The sequence below is a fragment of the Melanerpes formicivorus genome, unplaced genomic scaffold (genome assembly GCF_026170545.1).
Source record: "Melanerpes formicivorus ecotype bairdi unplaced genomic scaffold, bMelFor1.0.p_v2 SCAF_14, whole genome shotgun sequence".
Classification (NCBI taxonomy): Eukaryota; Metazoa; Chordata; class Aves; order Piciformes; family Picidae; genus Melanerpes; species Melanerpes formicivorus.
In genome coordinates this window covers 19,612,740-19,636,573 of record NW_027142366.1, presented here as the reverse complement: position 1 = coordinate 19,636,573, position 23,834 = coordinate 19,612,740, and the positions used below count along the sequence as shown (strand labels likewise).

Here is a 23,834-nt window from a genome sequence, read left to right as displayed (position 1 = left end):
GGGCAGCAGGATGCCCTTGTGTGTGTCCACACAGACCCCACAGCCAGCAGCACCCCGGCGGAGCTGGGACAGCCTTGCCCAGGAGCTGCCTCCCACCTCCCGGCTCTGCTCCATCGCTATTTTGGGACACTCCCAGGAGCAGAGCAGCCCCAAGTAGAGCATGAAATGAAGGCTGTGCCCATGCCAGGCTCCTGTGCCCCCATGCAGCTCCACCCCAGACCCTGCACTCCTGGCTCAGGACACATCCTCACCCTGCAGCCCCTCCTGAATTTCCAAGGGAGCTCCAGCAGCAGCTTGGTGGCAAAATGCTTCCTTTTAAAGGGCTGCTTTGGGGCTGGGTGGGGCTCCTGTGATGCCAGCTTGGCATTGATCATTGGTGTTCCCAACGAGTGGATCATTCACAGTTATTTTTACTCTCAACCTCCAGTGTTTTCACTGGGGCTGCAGCAGCTCACTCAGCATCTCTGTGCAAAACCAGGCAAAATCCAGCTGCAGAAACCAAGGGCTGGATGAAACCAGAGGTGGACAGGCGTGGCTGAGAGCCATGGCCAGGCCCTCCTGGCATCCCAGCTTGGCAGGATCTGTTTGTATGGGATGCTGGACCTGCAGCACCCACCCCATATTCAGCACCCACACAGCCTTAGAATCATAGAACTGTTTGGATTGCAGAAGCTCTCTGAGCTGATCCAGTCCAACCATCAACCCAACCCCACCATGGCCACCAAACCATGGCCCCAGCTGCCACTGCCACACCTTTCTTTCTTGAACCCCTCCAGGCATGGGGACTCCACCACCTCCCTGGGCAGCCTCTGCCAGTCCCTGACCACTCTTGCAGCAAAGACATTTTCCTCCTCTCCAACCTAACCCTGCCCTGGCACAGTTTCAGGCCATTGCCTCCCCTTCCGTCCCTTGTTCCTTGGGAGCAGAGCCCAAGCCCCAGCTGGCTGCAGCCTCCTCTCAGGGAGCTGCAGAGAGCAAGGAGGTCTCCCTCAGCCTCCTCCGCTCCAGGCTCAACACCCCCAACACTGGGTGGGGTTATGCTGCCATGGTTTAGTTGGTCAGATGGTGTTGGGTGATAGGTTGGACTCAATAATCTCAAAGGTCTTTTCCAACTTGGTTTATTCTTCTCTTCTCTTCTGCTGCTCCTCCCCAGCCCTGTTCTCCTGACCCTTCCCCAGTTTTGTTGCTCTTCTCTGGACCTGCTCTATCCCTTCAGTGCCTTCACTCCTGACCCCCCATTGCCTCACCCTGCAGCCAGCCACGGGGGCCAGCGCTCCACCAGCACCCAGGGACTGCCCAAGAGCAGTGGCCAAAGCCGTGGGGTGTCTCCTGGCCAAGCTGGGGGGCAAGAGCAGAGAGGAGGTGCTAGGTGATGGCTTTACCAGGCAGGGGATGACTTTATGGGGAAGGGAATGGCTTTGCCGAGCAGGGGATGGCTTTGCAGGAAGGGGAGCAGACTTGCCAGGTACGGAATGGCTTTGCCGGGGTCGCAGTGGCTTTGCCAGCCGGGAAGGGGCTTTGCCGGGCAGGTGGCCTTTGCTACAGCTTTGGGGTCTGAAGGTTCCACCTGGAGCCAGGCTGCCGCCCCGCTGCTGGCTCTCAGCATGCCGAGCTCGCTGGGCTAAAATTAGCTGCTTCGCTCTGAATTAGCGGCAGCGCCGCTGATGGAGCCGAGCGGCTGCCTTCCGAGACCGCAAATGGCAGCGGCTGCTCTGCCGGCGAGCGGCGAAGGGGAGGGTCCTTCCAGCCAGCGCCTGGTGACAATGACATTCATTTCCCAGACCCTTCGGCGTGGCCAAAGCTGTATTTTTAGCTGAGCAAGAGGGAAAAAAGAAAATGGTGCCGCTCCCGTGTCAGAGCAGCGCTGCGGCCGCGCTGAGGGGAGGGCAGCCGGGAGGGGAGCCGGGAGGGGAGCCGGGAGGGGAGCCGGCAGCCTCCGCTGCGGAGCTCGGGGAGGAGCCGGAGCTCGCTGCCTGCTGCCCACGGCCCCGCAGCAAGGTCGGAGCTGCTGCTGCTGCTGCATCTTCCAGGGTCCGTCCCGGGCACTGCCCCCCTGCCATGCCTCAATCCTGCCCCACGCACCCCCGGGCCCAAACAATGGACCCCTGAGCCCCGAACAAGGGGGAGGGGCATGAAAGGGAGCAAAAAGGGGCGAGGCCCGGCCCCACTCCCAAGGGGATCCTACCCCATCCCCTTGGCACTCCCTACAGCTATTTATCTTCCGGGGTGGGCACTGCTCTCATCCCTGCTGCCTTCAGCCCTCCTCCTCGCTCTCCCCCACTCTGTTGTCATTTCCCCCAAGAAGACTTTAATGAAATCTGCCCCTAATTAAATCCACATTCATTTGCATAATTGCCAGGAAATTGAAATTAGCCTGCGGACGTGGTTGGAATGCGTTGGAGCATTCCTGCCTGTTCGAGGGGGCTGCACCGGGCGGGGGGAGGGAGGGAGAGGGAGGGGCGGGCATGACAGGGCGGGGGCTTGTGTGTCCCCACCCATGGGTGCTGCCACCCTGGCCTATTGCTCTGTTCTCCTTCCCTCCTGCCCTGGGGTAGCTAAGGCAGCTGAACATGGAGGAACAGGGGGAAGGTGGGAGGAGAGAGAGCCCCGAACCCAAGGCAGGGTGAAGGCAGGTAGAGCCTCCCCTGGAATCTACAATCACCATAGAATCCCAGACACCCAGTTGGAAGAGACCTCTGAAGCTCACCCACCCAAGCCCTGCTCCAGCAGGGCACCCCCAGCACCCTGCCCAGCAGCACAGTGCCCAGGGGGGGTTGGAAGCTCTCCACACCAGCAGACTCCACAACCTCTCTGGGCAGCCTGCTCCAGGCCTCCAGCAGCCTCACCCCAAACAACTTTCTCCTCCTGGAACCTCCTGGGTTCCACTTTGTGCCCCTTGCCCTGTCCTTGGGCACCACTAAGCAGAGTATGGCTCCAGCCTCTTGCTCCCCACAGCTCCTTTAGCTCTTGCAGAGGGGCAGAAAAATTTCCCTTCCCCTGATGGCCACACTCTTTTTCATGTCCCCCAGGACATTTGGGCTCTCGGCCGTGAGGGCACATTGTCGCCCAGCAGCTCCACGGAGCTGCTTCCCAGCAGGTGCCTCCTCACCTGCCCTGCAGGAGGCTGCTGCTGCCTGGGGCAGGCCCCCGGGGCAGGCCCCGCAGCTGCCCCCGCCGAGGGCAGGGAGGTTGCCTGCAGCCAGCGCTCCGCCCGGGCAGCTCAGCATCAGGTTTGCTTTGTTAAAAAAAAGCCTCCAGTGCCAGTGAGGATTTTTGTTGCTTTTATAACTGTGTATTTTGTCGTTTCTGAGCCGTTTCCCGCGTGGTTTTGTTTTGTTATCCTTTTCAACAGTGACAAACTGAGGTAACGTCTGTGACACTACAGCCTCTCCTGCGGGGAGAGCCCAAACCGACAGCTGAGGGAACAGGAACGAAGACCCCAACGACCTACCCACACCGCGACCCCACGGGACAGAAATCACACCCGGGCACCCCTCTGCCGGACGGACAGACAGACACACACACCCCCGGAGGTGCCACCCAGCGAGCCCTCCCCGGGGCGGCCGGGATCCCGTATCTACATTATTGCACGAGAGGTGGAGGACAAGGAAGGACCTAAGGCAAAGAGGAACGACCGCGCCTAGCGTCTCTACGGCAGGGCAATGCTACGTCTACACCGGGCCCGGGGCCCCGGCACCACGGGCGGGCGGCGGGCAGGGGGGGTGCCACGGGGACGGGGGGGCAGCGGCGCTGGCGGGGGGCACCCGCCCGCTCTGTAAACTGCTGCTGCCGCTGAATAGCGTTATAGCCCTTTGTGTGGGGACTGGGGGGGACACGGGGGGAGTCCCCACTGCACCCACCCCACGGGAGGAAAGCCCTAACCGTGCCAGGGCTTGGGGTGATGCCACTTCGGGGTGTCCCCCACTAGCCTCCCCACCTGGCAGAAGGGAGAGCCCCTCACTGCCCTGGGTGCCCAAAACAAGGAAGGGAGGTGTAACCCCCACACACCCCGTGATTGTGTCACTAAGGGGCCACCAGCGGCTCCTGCCACCACCCCCCTGCCTGGCCGCCGGGGAGGGGATCTGGGGTTTGGGGAAAGAGTGAGGAGAGGCGATGGGGACAGCACAGGGAACCATGCGGACCTTCGGGAGCCCGCTCGAAGCCCCCTCCCCAGCTCCCCAGGTTGTGAAGATGCATCACTGCCACCACCTCGTCCAGTCCCTGGGTACAAAAAGTCTGCAGAGGGGACAAGGGGACACTACTGTGGCAGAGCCACCAGCCCTGAGTGTCCAACCTGCCAGGGAGCTGCCACCACAGCCACAAGCCAGAGCCTGGAGCACAGCTCCCGGCTGGGAGGGGCCCCGTCCCTCAGCGGGGGTCAGGAGGGCACCTGTCCCTTGGCAGGGCTCTGGGGCTACCTGACAGAGCTGGGCAAGGGGCAGGGGCTGCCAGCGGCCGGGACGAGCGACGACACACAGACAGGGACACTTTGCTACATCGATGGCTGCCAGCGCCTCCCACGGCAGGGAGGCAGCCGGGGCTGCCGGGGGGTCCCAGACTGCTGGTGACCCCCCAGCTCCCCATCTCCGACCCAGCGTCCACCTCCCCATCCCCTCCCAGACCCTAGAGGAGCAAGGACGGGTGAAAGGGGGCAGATCCCCACCCAGCCTCCCCTCCCCAAAGGCCTCCTCCACGGCGCGGGGTCATCGGCCTTCCCTCGCCCGGCCGGGGGCTGCAGGGGTGGGGAGAGACAGTGGGTGCTAGCTGCCCCAGACCCCCACACCACTCTTCCTCCCCATACTGGGAGACCCCTCTTCATGCCACCATGGAGAGAGCCTTGGAGGGGGCAGTGTGGCCGTGGCAGGGCCAGGGGCACCGACATCCTCCCTGGCGGCGAGGCGGGGCGCCCGCTGCCAGCCTCGGCCGGGCGGGGCGGGGGAGGCTCGGCCCCCTCCAGCGTTGTCCTTTTCCTCTCTCGCTTGGTTGTGGAATTTTTTTTCCTTTTTTCTTTTTTCTTTCTTTTTTTTTCTTCCTTTTTTTTTTTTTTTTTTGCTTTGGGACACCCGGAGCCCGGTCCTGGCTCCTGCCACCACCACGAGCGACACCCCCCATCCCTGTCCCCGGGGCGGGGGGCCGGGGGGACCCCGGGCGGCCATCAGACGCAGATCTCTATTGCTGTGGCCAGGACCATCTGCCCTTTGCCTTTGTCCTGCCGGCCGTCTGTCCTGCCGGCCGCGCCCGGGGAGGCCACGCCGGGCTCGGGGCCGCGGGGGCCGCTGCCGTCGGTCAGGACGGTCCTCTTGAGCGGGGCGGGGGTGCAGGAGCCGGCCGGCTCGTGGCGGTGCGCTCCCGCCGGCAGCTTGTCCCCGGCGTGCTTGCGGGAGCGGTAGGAGGGCCGGCGGCGCACCTCGGCCATCAGGTCGCACTTGATGAAGTAGAAAACCTCCTTGACGGGGCAGCGCTTCTCGGGGTCCAGGGCCAGCAGGCGCTGGAACATGCGCAGGGCGCTGTCCGTGAAGCGGCGCCACTGGGAGGGCAGCCCCCCGAGCCGCCCCTTCTGCCACCGCACGAACTCCTCGAAGAAGGCGTCGGAGGCCGCCGCCGCCTCCCAGGGGAAGTTGCCGGTCAGGACGCAGAAGATGAGCACCCCGAAGGCCCAGACGTCGATGCTGGTGTCCACGGCGAAGCCCTCGGCCCGTCCGGCCTGGCAGACCTCGGGCGCGGTGTAGGGGATGGTGCCGCTGATGCGCTTGACCCGGCAGCCCACCTTGCGCGTCATGCCGAAGTCGGCCAGCTTGACGCGGCGGCACTCGCGGTCGAACAGCAGCACGTTCTCGGGCTTGATGTCCCGGTGCACCAGGCTCTTGCTGTGCATGTAGTCGAGGGCCAGGCCCAGCTGCTGCACGCAGCGCTTCACCAGCTCCTCGGGGAGCCCCACCTGCAGGAGCAGGGACATGGATCAGCCTCCTGCCACCGTGCCCTTTGGCCAACTCAGCCAGCCCCGTGGCCATCCCACCCAGTTCAGAGGCCACCGTATCTCTACATTGTTACACATCTGACGTGGTCACAGCTTTCGTCCAGGGTGCTCTCTGTGGCAGAGAGACAGGTGGTCAGTTCTGGGCAACCCTTGGATAGGTGATGGGTTTCAGGGCCACCCAAGGGATGGGTGATGGGTCTCAAGACCTCTAGGGGATGGTGATATGTCTCAGGCCACTTCACAGGTGGGTGATGTGCACCAGCTCCACCTGGGAGTAAATACCAGATCCAGGTCCAGGCTTGCTTGTGGGCACTTGTGGTCAAGACTTACCCCATGCAAGGATGCCTAGTCCCCACATGCAGGGTCCCATCCCACATGGCCACCCAGGCACGGCAGCAGCTTTTGCCAGCACCCTGGGATGCACCTCCCCAAACAAAAGCTCCCCCCGGAGGGGCAGGGTCCCACCTGTGGCGGGATGATGTCGAAGAGGTCCCCACCGGGGGCATACTCCTGAGCAAAGACGTAGCAGTCCTCGGTCTCGAAGACCACGTCGAAGACCTTGATGATGAAGGGGCTGGAGGAGAGCGTGTTGGTGATGCTGAACTCCCGCAGGAAGTTCTTCAGCTTTGTCTTGCTCTTGTTGACGAACTTCAGGGCCATCTTGGTGCCTGCGGTGAGCAGGGGATGAAGGTGAGTCCCGGGCACGGCTGGCGCGTGCCAGCCACCCTTCTCCCGGCACGGCCACGGCCCCTCTGCCCCGCCGCCTCCCTCACCTGTGCTTTTGTGGGACACCAGGTCCACCTTGCCATAGGTGCCCTTGCCCAGCTCACGGATGAGGTCGTAGTGCTTGCTGATGTCAGTGCCCGAGAGGGTGCGGATGGCCAGGGACTGCATGTCCTCAGTGATGAGGGGCACCCCGCAGCAGGCCAGCTTGCGCGACGGCTCCTGCTCCACCGAACCCGCGCTCATGGCTGCGCTGCAAAGCACAAACCCAGCGCTGCTTCTGGGGGTGCTGCAAAGTCACCACCACACATGCCGTCCCATCCCATCCCATCCTGTCCCATCCCATCCCATCCCATCCCACCCCATCCTGTCCCATCCCACTCCATCCCACCCCGCCCCATCCCACCCCGTCCCATCCCATCCCATCCCGTCCCATCCCGTCCCACCCCATCCCGTCCCATCCCGTCCCATCCCGTCCCATCCCATCCCACCCCATCCCACCCCATCCCATTCTCGAGTCTGGAGGCCATGGTGCCTTGCAAAGAGGCCCCAGGCTGCTCAGGGCAGTGCTAAACAGCACCCACTGGCTGCCACCCCTCTGTCCCCAGGGGCCACCAATGCAGTGGCTCTGCAGAGGATGCTCCAGCCTCCGTGGAGGCTGCAGCCAAGCAGGGCAGGGCCAGGGCTTGCTGTGCCTCACGTGCCTCCAACTCGAGGGGATATCTGGGCACAAAGTGGGGGTTTGGGACATGGCAGAGCGACGAGGACAGGGACATGGGTGGACACACAGACACACAGAGGTTTCCTTGGCCAAGCCACGTTCACAGCCACTGTGCAGGATAGGAACTGGGGCCCTTTAGTACTCCCCACCACTGCCACAGTCCCCAGTGAGGATCCCAGAGCCAGTCCTGTCCTACCCACCCAGCAGTGCTCCAGAGCAGGGCCAGGGCTGTGGCACAGGCCCCAGGCAGGACATGGTGGCTCTGCAGCTCTGACCATCCTGTGGCACCAGCTCTCCGCTCTCCCCTCCCAGGGTGCCTCCCAACAACCCAGCACCGCCAGCTCCTCACCCTGGCCATGCCCATGGGAAGAGCCCAGCTGGGACTCACCCACCACAGCAGTGACACCCCTTGGGGCCAGCTCTGGTGGCTTCAGGGAGCCTCCACCACCCCAAGTGCTGCACAAACCAGCACCCCAGTGAGCTGACCCCTGCCACGGGCACACACAACCTGCACAGAGCAAGCCCAGAGTGGGGGCCGTGGGCCCAGGGCCGGTGGGCAGCTTGGCAGAGGGAGCTGGCAGCAGAGTGGCAGTCACAGGGCAGCAGCCGAGCGGGCGCTGGGCTATATTTAGGTTTGTAATGCGGCGTCTCAGCGCAGAGGGGAAAAATCCCTCCTGCTGGGCTCCAGCACTAGCAGCACCCAGCTCCAGGATGGGGCTGCAGCGCGGTGGCTGGGGATGTGCCATGGGTGCCTGGTGGCTGCGGGCGTGGGCTCACCGCCCACAAAGCACCCGCAGGGCTGAGCCCACGCCTGCAGAAGGGGGAGGCTGAGCACGGCTGCGCCAGGGGGCGTCCTGGGGGAGGGAGCCCAAGTGATGACCATGCAGTTGCACAGGGGCTGTGACAGCCACCCCAAATGGTGCCAGACACCCCATGGGCACCCATGCACAAGGATCCTCCCAGCCCTTTCCCAACAAGGAAGAGCCTGACCTCCAGCCTCTTCCTTTCTTCCCACCATGATGCTGCCTCGCATCCCAGTGGAGAGCTCATTCCAAAGCAGAGCTTTTCCCAAAGCAGAGCTCAACCTAAAGCAGGACTTCTCTGAAAACAGGACTGATCCCAAGGCAGGCTTCAGCCCTAAGTGGAGTTCATCCCAAGGCATATCTCATGCCATGGTGGAGCTCATCCCTAGGCAAATCTCATGCTGAGGTGGAGCAGATCCCAAGGCGGAGCTCATCCCGAAGCAGAGCTCGGCTTTGTCATACATTAGAGGCTTTCTCCTTCCTGGGAAGTTGGGCGAAAAATAGCAAAGGAACTTCACCATCATGTTCCAAAAATGTATCAGCTTGACTCATCGGATCTCCAGAGCAGCTCATCTCCCGCCCGCTCGATTGGCCTCCTGCGAGAGCAGCTCCGCTTCAGCGCCTGGGTGCTGGAGGTGGAGGTGGCTCAGCGCCGCAGTCCCGCGGATCCCTGGCAGGAAGCAGCTCCAGCGTCCTGCAGGAAGAGCTCTGGGCTGCGCTTGGCTGCGCTGCCAGCTCCTCGCTGGCGCCTGAGCCGCTGCTGAAACGCGACCGTGCAGGCGGCAAAGCTGGGCCTGGAGACAAACCCTGCTGGTGGGATGGGAGAGAGGAGAGCGCTGATGGCTGCATGAGAGCTCTCCACCTCAAGGGCTGTTTGCTTATTCCTGTGGCTAATCCTAGTGGGTTTTCCAGGCAGCTCCTCTCCAACTGGTCACCAAGAAAAGCCCAGCAGAAATGGATGTCCCACCATGCCAAGTCCCCTTCTTGCTTCTGGACAGGCTTTTGGGGTGCTTTACAGAGCAGGGAGAGCTGCTGTGGTGCAGGTTAGAGGGGCAGGCTGCTGGACACACTGCCAGGGATGCTGCCAAAGAACTGGCTGCTGCTGGGATCTTGCCATGGTGCCTCCATTACCCCTGGATCTGTCAAGACTTAAGGAGAGCATGGAGCCAGCGCTGGCCCCAGGAGGAGCCAAGCAGTAATGGGTGGGCAAACACCAGTGTGCCAAGGGCAGGGCAAGCACAGCTGCAGAAGTTTTCATTAACAATTGAAATGCTTTGGGAAACGTGGGCTTGACGTCAGCAGCCATGGGCAGAGGGGGCCAGGGCTCTTTTCCAGCTGGTGCTGTGTGCTCACAGGGATGGGGCCCAGTAGGACATGGTGGGGACAGTGCCAGTGCAGCAAGAGATGCCTCCAGCCTGGCATGGCCAGGGTTGAGGCTCCACATCCTTGGCTGCCTTCTGTGCCCGTGTCAGTCGTGCTGGTGCCAAAGCCCATATGGCCATGAGCCAGGTCAGGTGGGAGCAGAGCAGGAACAGGACCTGTTCCCAGCACACCAGCTCCAGCCTGGCCTCCACGGCACAGCTTCAAAGCACCAGAGAGCAGCCAGCACCGTGCCTGAGGGAAGCCAAACACCCTCCCAGCATGGCTCTCCAGCTCAGCTGATTTGGTGCTCTTCAAGAACAAGCTTTTAAAAGCAGGGAGCAACAACACACATCCCAGCTGAGTCCTGGTGAAGGTCTCCATGCCACAAGACCCCAGACCACAGCAGAGGGGCAGAGAGGACTCTGCCAAGTGGCACTGGGACCCCACTGCTCACCACAGGCAGCTCCTGCCGTCATCTCTGCATCCTGAACCATTTCTCCTACTATTCAGACTAAAATTGTTCTCTGTTTAAGCTTCAGAACCATTTATCTCATTGAGTGAGGAGGATAATCCACCCACCTCTTCCTTGCTCCCTGGCAGGTATTTATAGGCAGCCACTTGTCTCCCGTCGGCAACTGTCGGCTCCATCCCCAACACCACGGAGCAGCTCCCAGGAGGGTGGCATCCCATATCCGGAGCCCAGCATCCTATCAGGTACTGGGGCTGGCACCACCAACCCACTCCCACCCTGATGCTGCTCCCTGCAAAGGGATGCTTCCCCCTGCTCTGCATCCCGCTCTGCATCCCACTCCACATCCTGTTCCATATCCTGCTCCACTGCACGCCCGGCCCTGGGCACATGGGCTCTGCCAGTAAGTAATTGCAAACTCATTATAGGCTCATCGAGAGGAGCGGAGGCTGCCCAGGAGAGCTGCCCTAGGCTCCTGGCAGAATATGCTGCTGGAGCTGCAGCTGCTTGGAAACTGAGAGGGGAAGGGGGGAAATCCCTCTGGCCACAAGGGAGAGCAGCAGGTCAGGAGAACAAGCGGTAACTGCCGTCGAAGGGAGAGGGTCTGCCTGAGCCCCGCACAGGGGTTCTGCGGCCAGGCAGCTCGCACCGCAGCCTGCTCTGGGGCAAGGAATGGAGAAGATGAAGGGAAAAGCAGCCAGGGCAGGGGCAGGGGCTCTGCAGGACCCAGATTTCTGTTTTGAAGAGGGGAAGGATGAGAAACAGCCGGCAGCAGGGCGGGCACCGGCACTCGCTGCTCCCTCCCTGCGCTTGCCCCAGCTGCACCACGTGGATTTGGCAGAGCTTTGATCTCCTCCACCCCCATTCCCAAACCCTCCCACTGCTGCGATGCTCATTAATTACAGTGTAATTGGCATTAGTTATTACCGGGCAACACTGACCCCCCCCCCCAGCCTGGCGGGCTGGAGGCCAGGGCACCCATTGGGAGGGATCTCACTCCCAAACCTCCTCCATTTTCTCCAAACCACTCACTGAGCCTCAAAGTCTTCCAAGGAAGCACTTGGCCACCCAGAGCCACTCCTGCTCCCAGTCCCACACATCCCCATGCTGCCCTGGTGCTGCCCATCTGGTTCCGGGTGCCAGCAGTGCCTCAGCTGTGCCCCACTCTGAGCTGCTGCCTCCCAGCATCTTGCTCCATTTCCAGCCTCTTCCACCTCCATTCCTGCCTGACCCCGTTCTGGGGACATCCTCTCATCTCCTCATTGCCACTGGGACCTATGTGCTGGCACAAGGCGTGATTAGCTGTGCCTCCCAGGGGCAGTGGCACGCTGGTGCCCAGGGAGGGCTCACAAAGGCACCTTCACCAAACGAGAGCAGTCTCTCCATGGCATCTCACCAGGGATGAGTCGTGAGGTACCCACCATGTCCAGGCATCCTGCAGCCAAACTGGTCACTGCCTCCCAACCCACCAAAAGCAGCAGAACACAGGTGGGGAGAGGGCCCCCTTGCCCACGTGCCACCCCAGGGTCATCCAAAGCTGCTCCAGTTAAGCTGAGGGTGCCCATGATGCTGCCAGGCATGCCCAGCACAGGGAAACCAGCCAGCAGCTGCAGGCCTTTTGGTGACAGCTCCTCTGCCAGCACCCTGCCACCCCAGGAGAGCAGCTCCCCCTCTGTGGGGCGATGGAAATGTGCCCACAGTCCTGCCAGCTGCATGGTGGTGCTAAGGCACTGGGGAACAGGGCAGGGTGGCTCACACTGTGAACGTGACCCAGCACCAAACCTCTGCTGAAGCACCCGCAGCAGGTGTGGCCTCCCAGTGCCCCCAGGCCGGGACACTTTTCCACACGATGGCACTGAATACCCAGTTATCCAGAGGTCCCATACCAGCTCCTCGTCCAGCCCACAGCAGACTGCTCGGCAACAGGATCGGCTTCGGCGCAGCCAAAAATCACCCAGAAACGTGCAGGCTCCCAGGAGCTGCTCTCTCAGCAGGGATGTCCCAGCTGCAGGGCAGGGTCAGGCCCTCTCACACCCATCCGTAGCATCCTCCGTAGCAGGAGCCCCATCCTGTCCCAGCCATGAGCCTGTGATAAGGTTCTTCAGCCTTCAGCCCCAGGATCCAGGTTTGCAGGCAAATTTGGCAAGAGGAAATAAAGCGGCGCCCAGGCTCTCCTGCGCCAGCTCACCGAGGTGGCAGCCGCTCCTCAGCTGTCCCCTCTGTGCCCTCCACTCTGCTCTCCTGGAGCTGCCAGCAGGATTTTCCCTGCCCTGGTCTGCACCGCGCCGGCTCTCTCCGTCGGCCCGTGACGGCAAGACCTCGGCCGCCCTTCAGGGCTTCATCCTCCCGGGGCTGTTCCTGCCGAGCGGGATGGCTTCGTTAGGACCTCAGCTCCTCCAGCCCGCAGCTCCTCCCGCGCTCGCCGCCGGCGCCGGGGCTTTCTGATTACTTCATTGTTTGATTGGTTTCATCAGCCTGTCATCAGCTCCCTCCCAAAACTCTTCCGCCAGCGCCGGCAGCGTCGCACGTTTGGGATCTGCAAAGACAAATGCCCCGAGCGGCACCTGCCCGCCGCCCGCCCGGTGCCCGTGGGCAGGACCGGCCGTGCCCTCGCCCCTCTGGCTCTCGGGGGCAGTGGGACACGTCACCTTTCTGAGAGAACCAGCCTGGGCTCCACTCCAGGGGGCTTCACGGCCTTGACACGTGGTGCCATGTCTTGCCCTGCACAGGACCCTCATGGCCAGAGCTGCTGGAACCCTGCACTGCCCCAGATGCCACCGAGGGGGCTGCTCCTACTTCTGCCCTGCTTTACCATAGCTCTCTCGCCCCCTGGTACATCATCGTGTAGTATCCCGGGCAGGGCACGGGAAGACCCCACTCACGGCCACGCCACAGGCACACCGAGAGCCAGGCTTGGCACGCAGGCACCCAGCCCCGCGGCTGTGCCAGCAGCGAGTCCAGCGCAGAGGGGTGCCGAGACCAAACTGCCCAGGGACCCCCGTGGCCCTCAGCCGTCCCCGAGCTGCTGCACTGCTCCCGGCCGGCCGGAGTCACCCGCCCGCGGGCACCGCGCCGGCGAGGCCGGACCCGAAGGAAAGTGGGTCACGCTCCCCCTTCCCCTCCGCAGCCGCGGGAGCCTGCTGTGGGCTGGAGGCCGGCTCCAGTGCCCGCACCGTGCTGGGAGCCGATGGGAAACCTCGGGAGATGGTGAGGAGAGATGACAGGGGGACATGAGATGAGACAGGGAGAGATGAGGGGGGATGCCAAGGGTGGGGAGTGAGGGGAAACGATGAGAGGAGATGAGGAGAGATGATGAGGGATATGAAGAGGGGAAGCAAGGAGAGATGATGATAAGGAAAGACCGCGGGAAGAGACAAGGGGGAATGAGGGGAGATGACGAGGGGAAACAAGAGAAGATGATGGGAGATGAAGACAGGAGGCAAGAGGAGATAAGAAGGGGAAACGAAGGCAGATGAAGGGAGATGAGGAGGGGATGACAAGGGAGAAGACAAGGGCAGATGGCCTGAGCTGCCCCCGAGGCCACCCCTCGCCACTCTCCCCTCCTCGCTCCCCTTCCCCAGCCTTTTTCCACCTTAGCTCATCTCCCCAGAGCCCCTCCCCAGGCATCCATCGGGAGCCTTTTCCTCCTCTGGAACCGGCCCCGGGACCAGGACAGGGGTGAAGGGGGGCACAGCACCCTCTCCGCCACCCGCCACCCCCACCCCCCCCCCCAACCCCCCACTCCATCCCCGCTTCCATCTCCGACCTCGAGTTCGTCCCCGCAGCCGCAGGGCCGGGGGCAGGTGGCACTGACTGGGAAAAGGGGACACGGTGCCAGGGATGGGGGGGGCGCGGCCGAACCCCGGGGTCAGCATCAGCATCACCCGGTAAGCCCCCGGTTCTACGCGGGGTGATCGCTCCCCATTCACCCCGGTGGTACCGAGATGGTTCTTTAGATCTCTCCGCGCCGTGCAGGCAGACAAAGGGCGGCCCCACCGCGCCCGCTACCGTTCCCTCCCCGGTCCCCATCCTTCCCGACGCCGCCTTACCGGTGGGGCGAGCCGCCGCGCCCCGGCCTCGGCGGGAGAGGAGCCGCCGCCGCCGCCTCCCGCCCCCCTCCCGAGGCCGTGCCGGGCTCATACCGCGGCCCCGCCGCCGCCACCGGGAGGAGCGGAGGGAGCGGAGCTGAGCGGCGGTGCCCCCCCTCCCCCCCCCCCCGCACCCCCTTCCCGCCGCCCCGCCCCGCGCTCCGCCCGCCACCGGCACCGCCCAGCAGCCCCCGGGGACGGGAAAGGGGGGGACGGGGAGGGAAGGGAACGGGGCGGGAGGCTGCGCCGCCGTAACACCGGGAGAAGCGGGAGGTGCGGAGCGCTCCTCGTCCTCGATCCTCCCCAGCATCGCTTCCCATTCCCGCTTCCCCCCCACTGGCATCAGCACCGGTCACCCCCTTCCCCCACTCAGCACCAGCGCTCTCCAGCCCCGGTTTCCTCCCCTAACATCAGCACTCCACATCCCTGGAGACATGGGGCGCTCCCATCCTCGATTCCCCCCAGCACCGGAGCTGCACATCCCCACTTTCCCCCCGACCCCGCTTCAGCAGCGGTCCCCAGCCCGGCTCATCGCGCTCCCTGACCCCCCGGCACGCCTGCTCCCTCGTCCCATTTCTGCCCCACACCCAGCACGGGTGCTCCCCAGCCCCCTGTTCTTCGCCATTACCAGTGCCCCCCACTCCCTCCCCATCCCCAGTGCTCCCCATCCCAGCTCCCTTAGTTTCTCCCCTTCAGCACCAGTTGCTTGCTCCCAGCACCACTACCACTCTCAATCCCTACCCTGTGGGTCCAGCACCACATGGGGGTTGCAGGTGGGTTGGCCCCAGGTGGAGCGGGGGGTGCTGGGTGCAAGGTTCCCGGTGCCCCCTGTCTCACCACTCTTCAGAGCCCCAAACACTGGGGTTCAGCCAGCCACGGGTGCCATGTGCTGGGTAACAGGGCTGGGACAGGCACCTCTGCAGGAGGATCAGGCTCTTCACCCCTTCTCCATCCTTCCACACAGCAAGAAAGACTCAGATAGTCCAGGCTAGGATCACTTGGGGTTCACCATCACCATCAGGGGCCGGCATGTCCTCACAGAGGATCATGTCCCACTGCCAACACATCCCCATCCTCTGCTCTCCCTCAGCCTTCCGAGGCTCCGTTCTCCTGGTGATACCCCCCTGGCATGGACATGCTCCCAGACAGGTACAGGACACATGGCTTAGCTCCCTGCACTCTGCAGTGGTGGCAGCACCCAGATGCAGCCAGGGGCAGCAGCTGAGGCAGCCCTGGGCTTCCTCTTGGCCTCCTTAACGTTTGGCAACATGGTCAGTGAGCACTGCCAGCACCGGGCACCGGCAGCTCCTGGGCACCTCCAGCCCAGGGCACCGTGGCAGCTGTCCTGGAGGAAGACGAGGGGTCAGCACCTGCTCAGAGCATGCCAGGTCACTTCCCATCATTCTGAATCTGTCCCTGTGCTCACCCAGGCTGAGCAGGGACATCCTAACACAGACCATGGTTTGCTTTGGGGCTTCCTTGACTCTAAGCTGAGCAGCTTTGCTCCTGTGGGGTTGCCCCATGCTCTGAGGGGTGACAGCAGGTTGTTCTCATGGCCATGTGAGCCAGCTGTGCCCACTCCACCAGGACCAGGGCCATCCCACTGCCACTAAGCCCCTTGCTGCTGGAGAGGGCAGGGAAGAGTCACCTGTGTGGCTCTAATCCAGCCTGGGAGCAGACCACTCAGCGGTTCCACAGATAGCTTCCAATCAAGAGGCCAAATCACATTCTGACACTTGGATTCAGTGCCAGGCACTGCTGTGACATTGCCACCCTTCTCCCACCTGGCAGCCACTCAGGGCATGGGCAACTTCAGTTTGGGCAGCAGGAGGGGTGACTCTGGCTCATGAGTACCTGCCAGTCCCCTTAGTGCCCTCTCTGCTCATCAGTCCCTGCCACGGCTTCCAGCACCTGATTGCTCTGGGTATGGATGGGGCCATTTGCATGGCACCAGAGGAGAAATGCCACCCCTGCATTACAGGAGTGTAGTGACCCAGCAAGGCAGGAGGCATGCTGAATGGTGCTGAGACCAGGAAAGGGGCAGGAGAGCATTTAGGGGTGAAGGTGCTGGGAACAGGCACAGCGTGGGAAATGGGGCAGAGCTGGGGGGCTCTGGGGCCACCAGAGAAGCAGGTGAAAGCCACCACAGCCTTCCTCATGTGGATGGAGTAGGTCCAGCCCATCGCTCCCCACGGCCCTGACACAAGGCACCTGTCCCCACGTCACCTGCCTGCCCTTGCCACGCTGTCCCCCGCCTCCCGCAGCCTGCTGCTGCTGGCGTTTGGAGCTGTGGCTTCCGAGCTTCCCTCCAGCTTCATCCTATTTATAGCCCGGGGCTGTTTCTAGGTCACGCCAGCAGCGCCGGGGCTGGGGAGCTGGCCTGGGGACCGTGGGGGGCCGCAGGGACAGGGTCGCATGCCCTGCACGTGGCTTGCCTCCCAGTGTCACCACCCCGCTGCTGGGGGATGAGGCTGTGCCGTGCCCAGGGGACACGGAGGCTGAGCTGGCAATGAGGGACCAGCTGCGCTGTGCCCAGGCTCTGCGGGGCTCAGCAGCGCTCCGCGGGGCTCTGCAGGGCTCCGTGGGGCTTGACAGGGTTCCATGGGGCTCTGCAGGGTTCCATAGGGCTCAGCAGAGCTCCGTGGGGCTCTGCAGGGGTCCATGGGGCTTGGCAGGGTTCCATGGGGCTCTGCAGGGTTCCATAGGGCTCAGCAGAGCTCCGTGGGGCTCTGCAGGGGTCCATGGGGCTTGGCAGGGTTCCATGGGGCTCTGCAGGGCTCCGTGGGGCTCAGCAGTGCTCCGTGGGGCTTGACAGGGTTCCATAGGGCTCAGCAGGGCTCCGTGGGGCTCTGCAGGGCTCCGTGGGGCTTGACAGGGTTCCATAGGGCTCAGCAGGGCTCCGTGGGGCTCTGCAGGGCTCCGTGGGGCTTGACAGGGTTCCATGGGGCTCTGCAGGGTTCCATAGGGCTCAGCAGAGCTCCGTGGGGCTCTGCAGGGGTCCATGGGGCTTGGCAGGGTTCCATGGGGCTCTGCAGGGCTCCGTGGGGCTCTGCAGGGCTCCATGGGGCTTGACAGGGTTCCATAGGGCTCTGCAGGGCTCCTTGGGGCTTGACAGGGTTCCATGGGGCTCTGCAGGGCTCCGTGAGACTCTGTGGGGTTCTGTGGGGATCCATGGGGTTTGGCAGGGCTCTGTGGAGCACTGTAGGACCCAGCAGGGTTCCATGAGGCTCAGTAAGACTTCATGAGGCATTAGGGGGCTCCGTGGGGATCCAAGTGGTTCAGCAGGCCTCCCTGGGGTTTAGAATGGCTCCATGGCACCCAGTGGGGCTTGGTGGGACTCAGTGGGGCTCGACAGGGCTCAGTGGGTCTCTATGGGGCTCTGTTGGGCTCAGCAGAGCTCTGTGGGATGCAGTGGGGCTGTGTGGGACTCCATGGGTCTCAGGGGCTCCTTTCGGGACTGCCAGGCTGCAGGGTGGCACACTGCCAGCACATGGGTCACACCCTGCCTGGATGATAGTAACACCAGCAGTACCAGTTAGTGCCTGCCTGGAGCTCGTGGTCCTCGCAGCACTTGCAGCATATTAATCACTAATTAAGAGGAGGGAGATGAAAGGAGCTGGGTCAAACACGGGCATCACCCAGCTGCATCCCACAGCCTGCCGCGAGCCCGCGGCTCCCCACGGAGCACCCAGGGACTTCTGCTGGGAAAGGAAACATCCCGGTGTGTGCCACGGGCAGAGCGGGGAAGTGACCTGAAAAGCCCCAAAGAGCCCAAGCAAGCCCAGTGTCCTCCGCAGTCGGTGTGAAGGTCGCTCACCCCTCGGCCATCGCTTGGCTCCCCTCAACCCCGGCAGAGTGGCACCAAGGGGCCGTGCCCCACACAAGACGTGTCGGGGTGCCACGGCACACGCAGCCTGTCACACTCGGTGCCATGAGCTGCTGCCTGCCCGAAGATGCTGGCAGGGCTGCTGGGAAGAGCAGGGGAGGGAGGAACGGTCGGTGACGCGGGAGCGGAGCACGCCGGGAGCCGTAGTGCCAGTGGAGGGGACAGGCAGCTCCAGGCAGCATCTCCCAGCTGCTTTCCCCCCATCTCCCGCCCCACAGTACCCACCGAGCCCCAGACCCTCCTGCCCTGCCCCTGCGGGCAGCCCAGCGTCTCCAGGTTCATTGCCGTGTCGCCATCGGGGTGCACAACCCGTGCTGGGGGCCGGGTGTCCCCTCAGACCCCAGGACCGGCGCCCATCCAGAAGGATTTCAAGGCGAGAGCAGACTGTTGGGAGCTGTTTCCCAGAGTGCTGGGGCAGGGGGGTGAGTGTCCCCTGCCTCGGTGGTCCCCCCGAGCGGTGTGACTATAATCATCGTTATCCTCCAGAGCTAACACGTCCCTGCCGTGGCTCATGGCTGCCAGGAGAAAAATCCCGGCGGCTGCTCTCCGGGGCAGGGAGGAGACGCAGCCCTGGCACCGCGGGGCACAGTCTGCAGCTCATGCACGGTGGGGACACACCGAGCTGCTTCCAGCACGTATTGGGGTGCCGCCTCCCTCCGGCGCAGCCTCCCAGCCCCCACCCCGCGCTCCCGGGGGCAGAGGAGGAGCCCAAGCCCGCTGGGTGGGCACAGCGCCTTGCCTGCCGCTTCCCTGCCTCAGGCTGGGTCAGGACCTCAGCACCTGCAGGAGCCTTGGGCACGGTGCTGGCTCTGGAGCGTGCTGCTGAGGGGCTGGGGCGGAGGCAGCAGAATGGTTTTCTTTTGAACGGATTCCTTCTGAAAAAGAGCAGAACAGGCTGCTCTGGGAGGGGCGGCAAAGAGCGGGGTCACACCACTGCCCCACTCTCACCACCTGCCTCTGAATCGCTGCCCGGGGCCGTGGCACTGCTCTGCACACCCCTTGCAACATTTCCCGTCCCATCGCCAGCCTGGCACCGTGGCACGCCGGCACCTTCGTACCCCAGCGACCTGGCGCCGCGGCACCCTGGCACCCCAGCACGCTGGCACCATCTGTCCCCGCACGCCCGCCGCCGCCTCCGCTCGCAGCCTGTTCTCCTGGCACCATCTAGCGAGGCTGCGGGGACAGACATGAGGCTGAGGGGACAGACAGGCTGCTTCCAGCACCCAGCGTCCCCAGAGGGTGCCTCTGGTTCAGGGTGCCAGGCCCAGAGCTGGCGGCAGAGTGGGGAGCAGCCGGTGGGTCCCTCTGCTGGCAACCCCCCGGTGCCCAGGGGGAACTCACCCCAGTAGCTGCTGTGCTGGTGGTGGCAGGAGATGCCAGCCCTGGCCCCGTGGGCTGGAGGCTGGTGATAACTAGGGGAACGTTTTGGGACAAGGGAGCATTTGGGGACAGGGCCTCCCACACGGCACAGCCCACCCTGAAGCACAGCAGCATGGCCAGAAGTCTCTGGGCACAGTCCAGGGGTCTCCATCCCTCACCACACCCCTGCACAGGGCGGGGGGACCCCCATGGCTACCACCAGGAGCTCAGGCCACCATACTGCCACTCTGAGCACTCCCCAGCTGAGAATGCCCAACTCATGTCACACGTGGCCTGGGTGAAGCTGTTTGGCTCCAGCCCTGAGTCAGGCTGTGAGATGGGGGCTCCAAGGATGCCCACGTGTGCCCCTCCCCAGCCAGCAGCCCCCTTCCCAAGCCCCTCTCCCGTCCCTGTCTCCCCATCTCCTGGTGTCTTCCCAGCCAGTGCCAAGCTCCTGTGCATCAAATCCCAGAAAACAAGGCTCCAAACGCCGTGATTTACACCAAACCTAATCAATTCCTGCACAGCAGCGTGCACAGAGTGCCTGGGCTGGCACTCACCCATGGCACAGCTGATAGTCCTGCCTGCCTGGCACCCTGTGTCTCCTGTGGGCGGCCAGAGCTTGGTGGGCTGAACAGGGGTGGGAGCTGGGAGCTGCACTCTGGGGATGATGGCCCTGGACAGGAGCTGGCAGCGGCTCAGTGCCACAGAGGGGCAGTTAGGCACAAGGCGTGCCAGCGTTCACACTCTGTGTCCCTGCCTGCCTGATTCTGGCACCACCACACTGGCCTTGGCTGCTGCTCAGGAGCTCTGGGCACGGGGGAAGGCGAGGCAGTGAGGGACAGGCCTGGGGGACTTGGTGACCAACCCTCCCTGGGCAGCCCCCAGCTGCCCTCAGCCAGCTCCTGCTCCAGGGAGCAGGGTCCAGGGAGCCTGTCCCGGTGGGGACAGGGATGCTGTGGGTTCACACACCGCTCCCATGGGCATGCTGGCACAGGATGCCCACCCTGAGCCCTAGAGAGCTGCCAGGGAAGCCCACGCTGGATGAGCACACCTGCTGTGCATACAGCCTCTACCTGGCACAGCATGGCACGGCATGGCACAGCATGGCACAGCACTGGGCTCCACTATCCTCCACCCCTGCTCCCACAGAAGCTTCAGCAGGCAGCTCTCATGCCAGGCATTGTCCCCCATCCCAGATCAGTGCCCTGCTCCCATGCCACTCCTGGGCTCACAGAGTGCCCCACCGCAGCGTGCCCCCACCACAGCGTGCCCCGCGGCCGGGGAGCATGGCACTGACCTGGGCAGGTGCAGAGGCTGCAGCTCCTCTCTCTGGAAGCAGACGAAGCAGAAGGAGTCCATGGCTGGGCTCTGGGGGTCACCGTGCCCGGGCGAGGGGGACCGCAGGCCAGGCAGCACCAGAGGGCTGTTGGCATCTTCCTCCCCCTCACCAATGGCACCGGTGGCCAGGGGCTCAGGCTTGCCTCCCCGGGGCCATGGTGCCGGGGACCCCCTTCACACAGCCACTCCGGATGCCAGGGCTGGCTGCTCACCGGACCCGGAGGCAGCAGCAGGCTGTGCCATGTCCCATGCCTCCCTCGCTCCGGGGCTGGCGATGCTAACTGCGACCCTGGCACTCATCGTGCAGCTCAGCTGGAGGCAGCGCTGCTCAGGGGTTGTGGGCAGGGAGCTGTGGTGCCATCACCCCGGCCAAGGAATCTGGCAGGGCAGGATGAGGCCACCTGAGCCCTGTGGTGCTTCAGAGGCTGGGGGAAGCAGCTGCCCTTGCCTGGCACCCAGCGCCAGTGTGGCACTGGGATGACGCTCGTGGTGCTGCCAGGGAAAGTGTCCTCAGGTGGTGTCCGGCAGGCTCTGGCAGGGTCCAGGAGGGTCTGGCAGGGTCTGGCAGGGTCTGGCAGGCAGGTGGCCGGGCCGGGAGCCTCGCAGGCTGGGGGAGGAAAGTTGTGTGGTGAGCAAGCTGCAGCTCCTCGGGGCTGGGCTGGCGGCGGAGCAGCCGCGGCTCTGACAGCTACACCGGCGTGTGAGTATTAATAGCTCCAGAGCCATGCGGTGAGGCTGGGAAGTTAACTCCTTGGTTGCTGCTGCCAGCCCTGCCCAGGCTCCGGATGCCCTTCCCTGGCTCTGAGCTGTTTGCTGCCTCAGGGTTTGCCAGCACTGCAGCTGAGGCCTGGCAAACTCAGCACTGGGTATCAGCATGGAGCCTGTGTTCTGTCTCCATCCCACTTCCCCAGGCTCTGCCCTTCAGCCAGGAGGAATTTCTCTCAGTCTGGGTGCCTGTGGATGCCCATGGGTGCCCTGCACCCTACCAGTGTTGGAGGAGGTGGCCTGGGAGCTATCCCCGGGGGGCTGCTTCCTGCTGCACAGGTGGGCACAGTGGGGTGTGACAGGGCACAACATGCCAGTCCTGGCTGGGCATGGCAGGAGCATCACAGTGCCTTGTGAGCAGTGCTCCTGCCCCACAACTTGTGTCCCTGTTCCACAAGAGGTGTCCCTGCCCCACGGGTGGCATCTTTGTGCCATGATACCCAAAGGGGGTGACTCTGCCCCATCAGGGCAAGCCAGGGCAGCCATGGCAGCAGTGTCCTGGGGGTCAAACTGGGCCACCATGCAGGCAGCCCCTTCCCTGCCTGCTTCCTGCCCTCACTGAGCAGCTCTGGAGTCTCACCATCCTTCCTCTGCTGGGACCAGCTCGTGTTCCCCAAGTCCTTGGGACCTGTCCCACGCTTCAGCCGGCACCCAGCACCCTGGGGCAGAAGCAGAGGTCCTGTCCTTGGTAGGCAGCAGGAGGACATGGGGAGGCTGCCCTGGGCTGGCCATGGCTTTGTCATCACTCACCCTGAATTATTCAGTGCATAGCTCTGCCTGCAGCTCATCTGCTCCAGCCACACCCCCTCTGATGGCTTTTTAATTGCTCATGGCCAGAAAGCTCTTGGCCATGCTGCTGATGGGTCCTGTCCTCGCTGGGCAGCTGTCCCAGGAGGGAAGGACCCAATCTGGGTGATGGTTTATCCCAAACTCAAGTGCACCACCTTCGTCCCTGCAGCTAGAAGGGTGCTGGGCTGTATGGTCTCACACCTGAGGCTGTGAGGAGCCCAGGCTGAACAGCTCTGGTGGTGTTCAGCCATCCCATGCTGGTCCTAGTGTGGGATGGGGGCCAAGGCTGAGCAGAGACCCTAACCCCAGGGCCAAGTCCTCAGACCTGCCTCTAGCTGAGCTGTCTCCAGCACCCTGCAGTCAGCTGGGATGAAGCAGAATGTCCTCTGGGAGTGCATGGGGAGGAGGCTTGGCTGCCTGTGCATGGCTGTGGCTGTGCTCATTGCAGGGCTGGGGTCAGCATGTGTCACCCTGCCCCTCTGCTGTGCCTGCTGAGACCTCCCCTGCAGGGCTGGGGCAGCTCTGGAGCCCTCAGCACAGCACAGGCAGGGAGCTGCTGGAGCAGGGCCAGAGGAGGCCACAGCAGTGCTGGGAGGCTGGAAGCCCTCTGCTGGGAGACCAGGCTCCAGGGAGACCTCCTGGTGGCCTTGCAGTGCTTCAAGAGGCCAGAAGAGAGCTGGGGACAGAGTGCTGAGCAGGGCCTGTTGGGCCAGGCCAAGGGGGGATGGTTAGAATAGAATAGAATAGAATAGAATAGAATAGAATAGAATAGAATAGAATAGACCAGGTTGGAAGAGACCTTCAAGATCATCGAGTCCAACCTATCATCCAACACCACCCAACCAACTAAACTACGCAACCAAGCACTCCATCAAGTCTCCTCCTGAACACCTCCAGTGATGGTGACTCCACCACCTCCCCAGGCAGCACATTCCAATGGGCAATCACTCTCTCTGTGTAGAACTTCCTCCTAACCTCCAACCTTAACCTCCAACCTAAACCTCCCCTGGCGCAGCCTGAGACTGTGTCCTCTTGTTCTGGTGCTGCTTGCCTGGGAGAAGAGACCAACCTCTGCCTGTCTACAACCTCCCTTAAGGTAGTTGTAGAGAACAGTAAGGTCTCCCCTGAGCCTCCTCTTCTCCAGGCTAAGCAACCCCAGCTCCCTCAGCCTCTCCTCACAGGGCTGTGCTCCAGACCCCTCCCCAGCTTTGTTGCTCTTCTCTGGACTCGTTCCAGCAACTCAACCTCCTTCCTACACTGAGGAGCCCAGAACTGGACACAGGACTCAAGGTGTGGCCTAACCAGTGCAGTGTCCAGGGGCAGAATGACCTCCCTGCTCCTGCTGGCCACACTCTTCCTGATGCAGGCCAGGATGCCATTGGCCCTCTTGGCTGCCTGGGCACACTGCAGGCTCATGTTCAGCCTACTATCAACCAGCACCCCCAGGTCCCTCTCTGCCTGGCTGCTCTCAGCCACTCTGACCCCAGCCTGTAGCACTGCATGGGGTTGCTGAGGTCCAGGCAGACTACATCCACAGCCTGCCCCACATCC

At 63.4% G+C, this 23,834-nt stretch overlaps 1 protein-coding gene across 5 annotated transcripts; it reads right to left on the bottom strand.

The window, feature by feature from the left end:
- Positions 1–3,258: 3,258 nt before the first annotated feature.
- SBK1 (SH3 domain binding kinase 1) lies at positions 3,259–21,266 on the bottom strand. 5 transcript variants are annotated; one of them, XM_068147336.1, is made up of 5 exons: positions 14,105–14,253; positions 11,942–12,591; positions 6,751–6,953; positions 6,443–6,645; positions 3,259–5,938 (listed from the first exon to the last, which is right to left on the bottom strand). In XM_068147336.1, exons 3-5 carry the CDS (start codon positions 6,944–6,946, stop codon positions 5,156–5,158), a joined length of 1,182 nt encoding a protein of 393 aa, XP_068003437.1. In that variant the 5' UTR covers positions 6,947–6,953; positions 11,942–12,591; positions 14,105–14,253; the 3' UTR covers positions 3,259–5,155. The 5 variants fall into 5 exon arrangements, with proteins under 5 accessions (XP_068003437.1, XP_068003438.1, XP_068003435.1 ...); XM_068147337.1 differs by having other exon boundaries at positions 11,942–12,413; XM_068147334.1 differs by lacking the exons at positions 11,942–12,591; positions 14,105–14,253 and adding an exon at positions 20,689–21,266 and having other exon boundaries at positions 6,751–6,948.
- Between the last annotated feature and the right edge of the window lie 2,568 nt (positions 21,267–23,834).

Excerpts from the sequence above, each read along its gene's own strand:
- SBK1 (XM_068147334.1), bottom strand. The coding sequence starts at position 20,824 with ATGCCAACAGCCCTCTGGTGCTGCCTGGCCTGCGGTCCCCCTCGCCCG. Across the intron at positions 6,949-20,688 it reads CAGCCTCTGCACCTGCCCAG|CCATGAGCGCGGGTTCGGTG; the intron begins GTCAGTGCCATG and ends TTTGCAGCGCAG. Across the intron at positions 5,939-6,442 it reads TCGACATCATCCCGCCACAG|GTGGGGCTCCCCGAGGAGCT; the intron begins GTGGGACCCTGC and ends CTGCTCCTGCAG.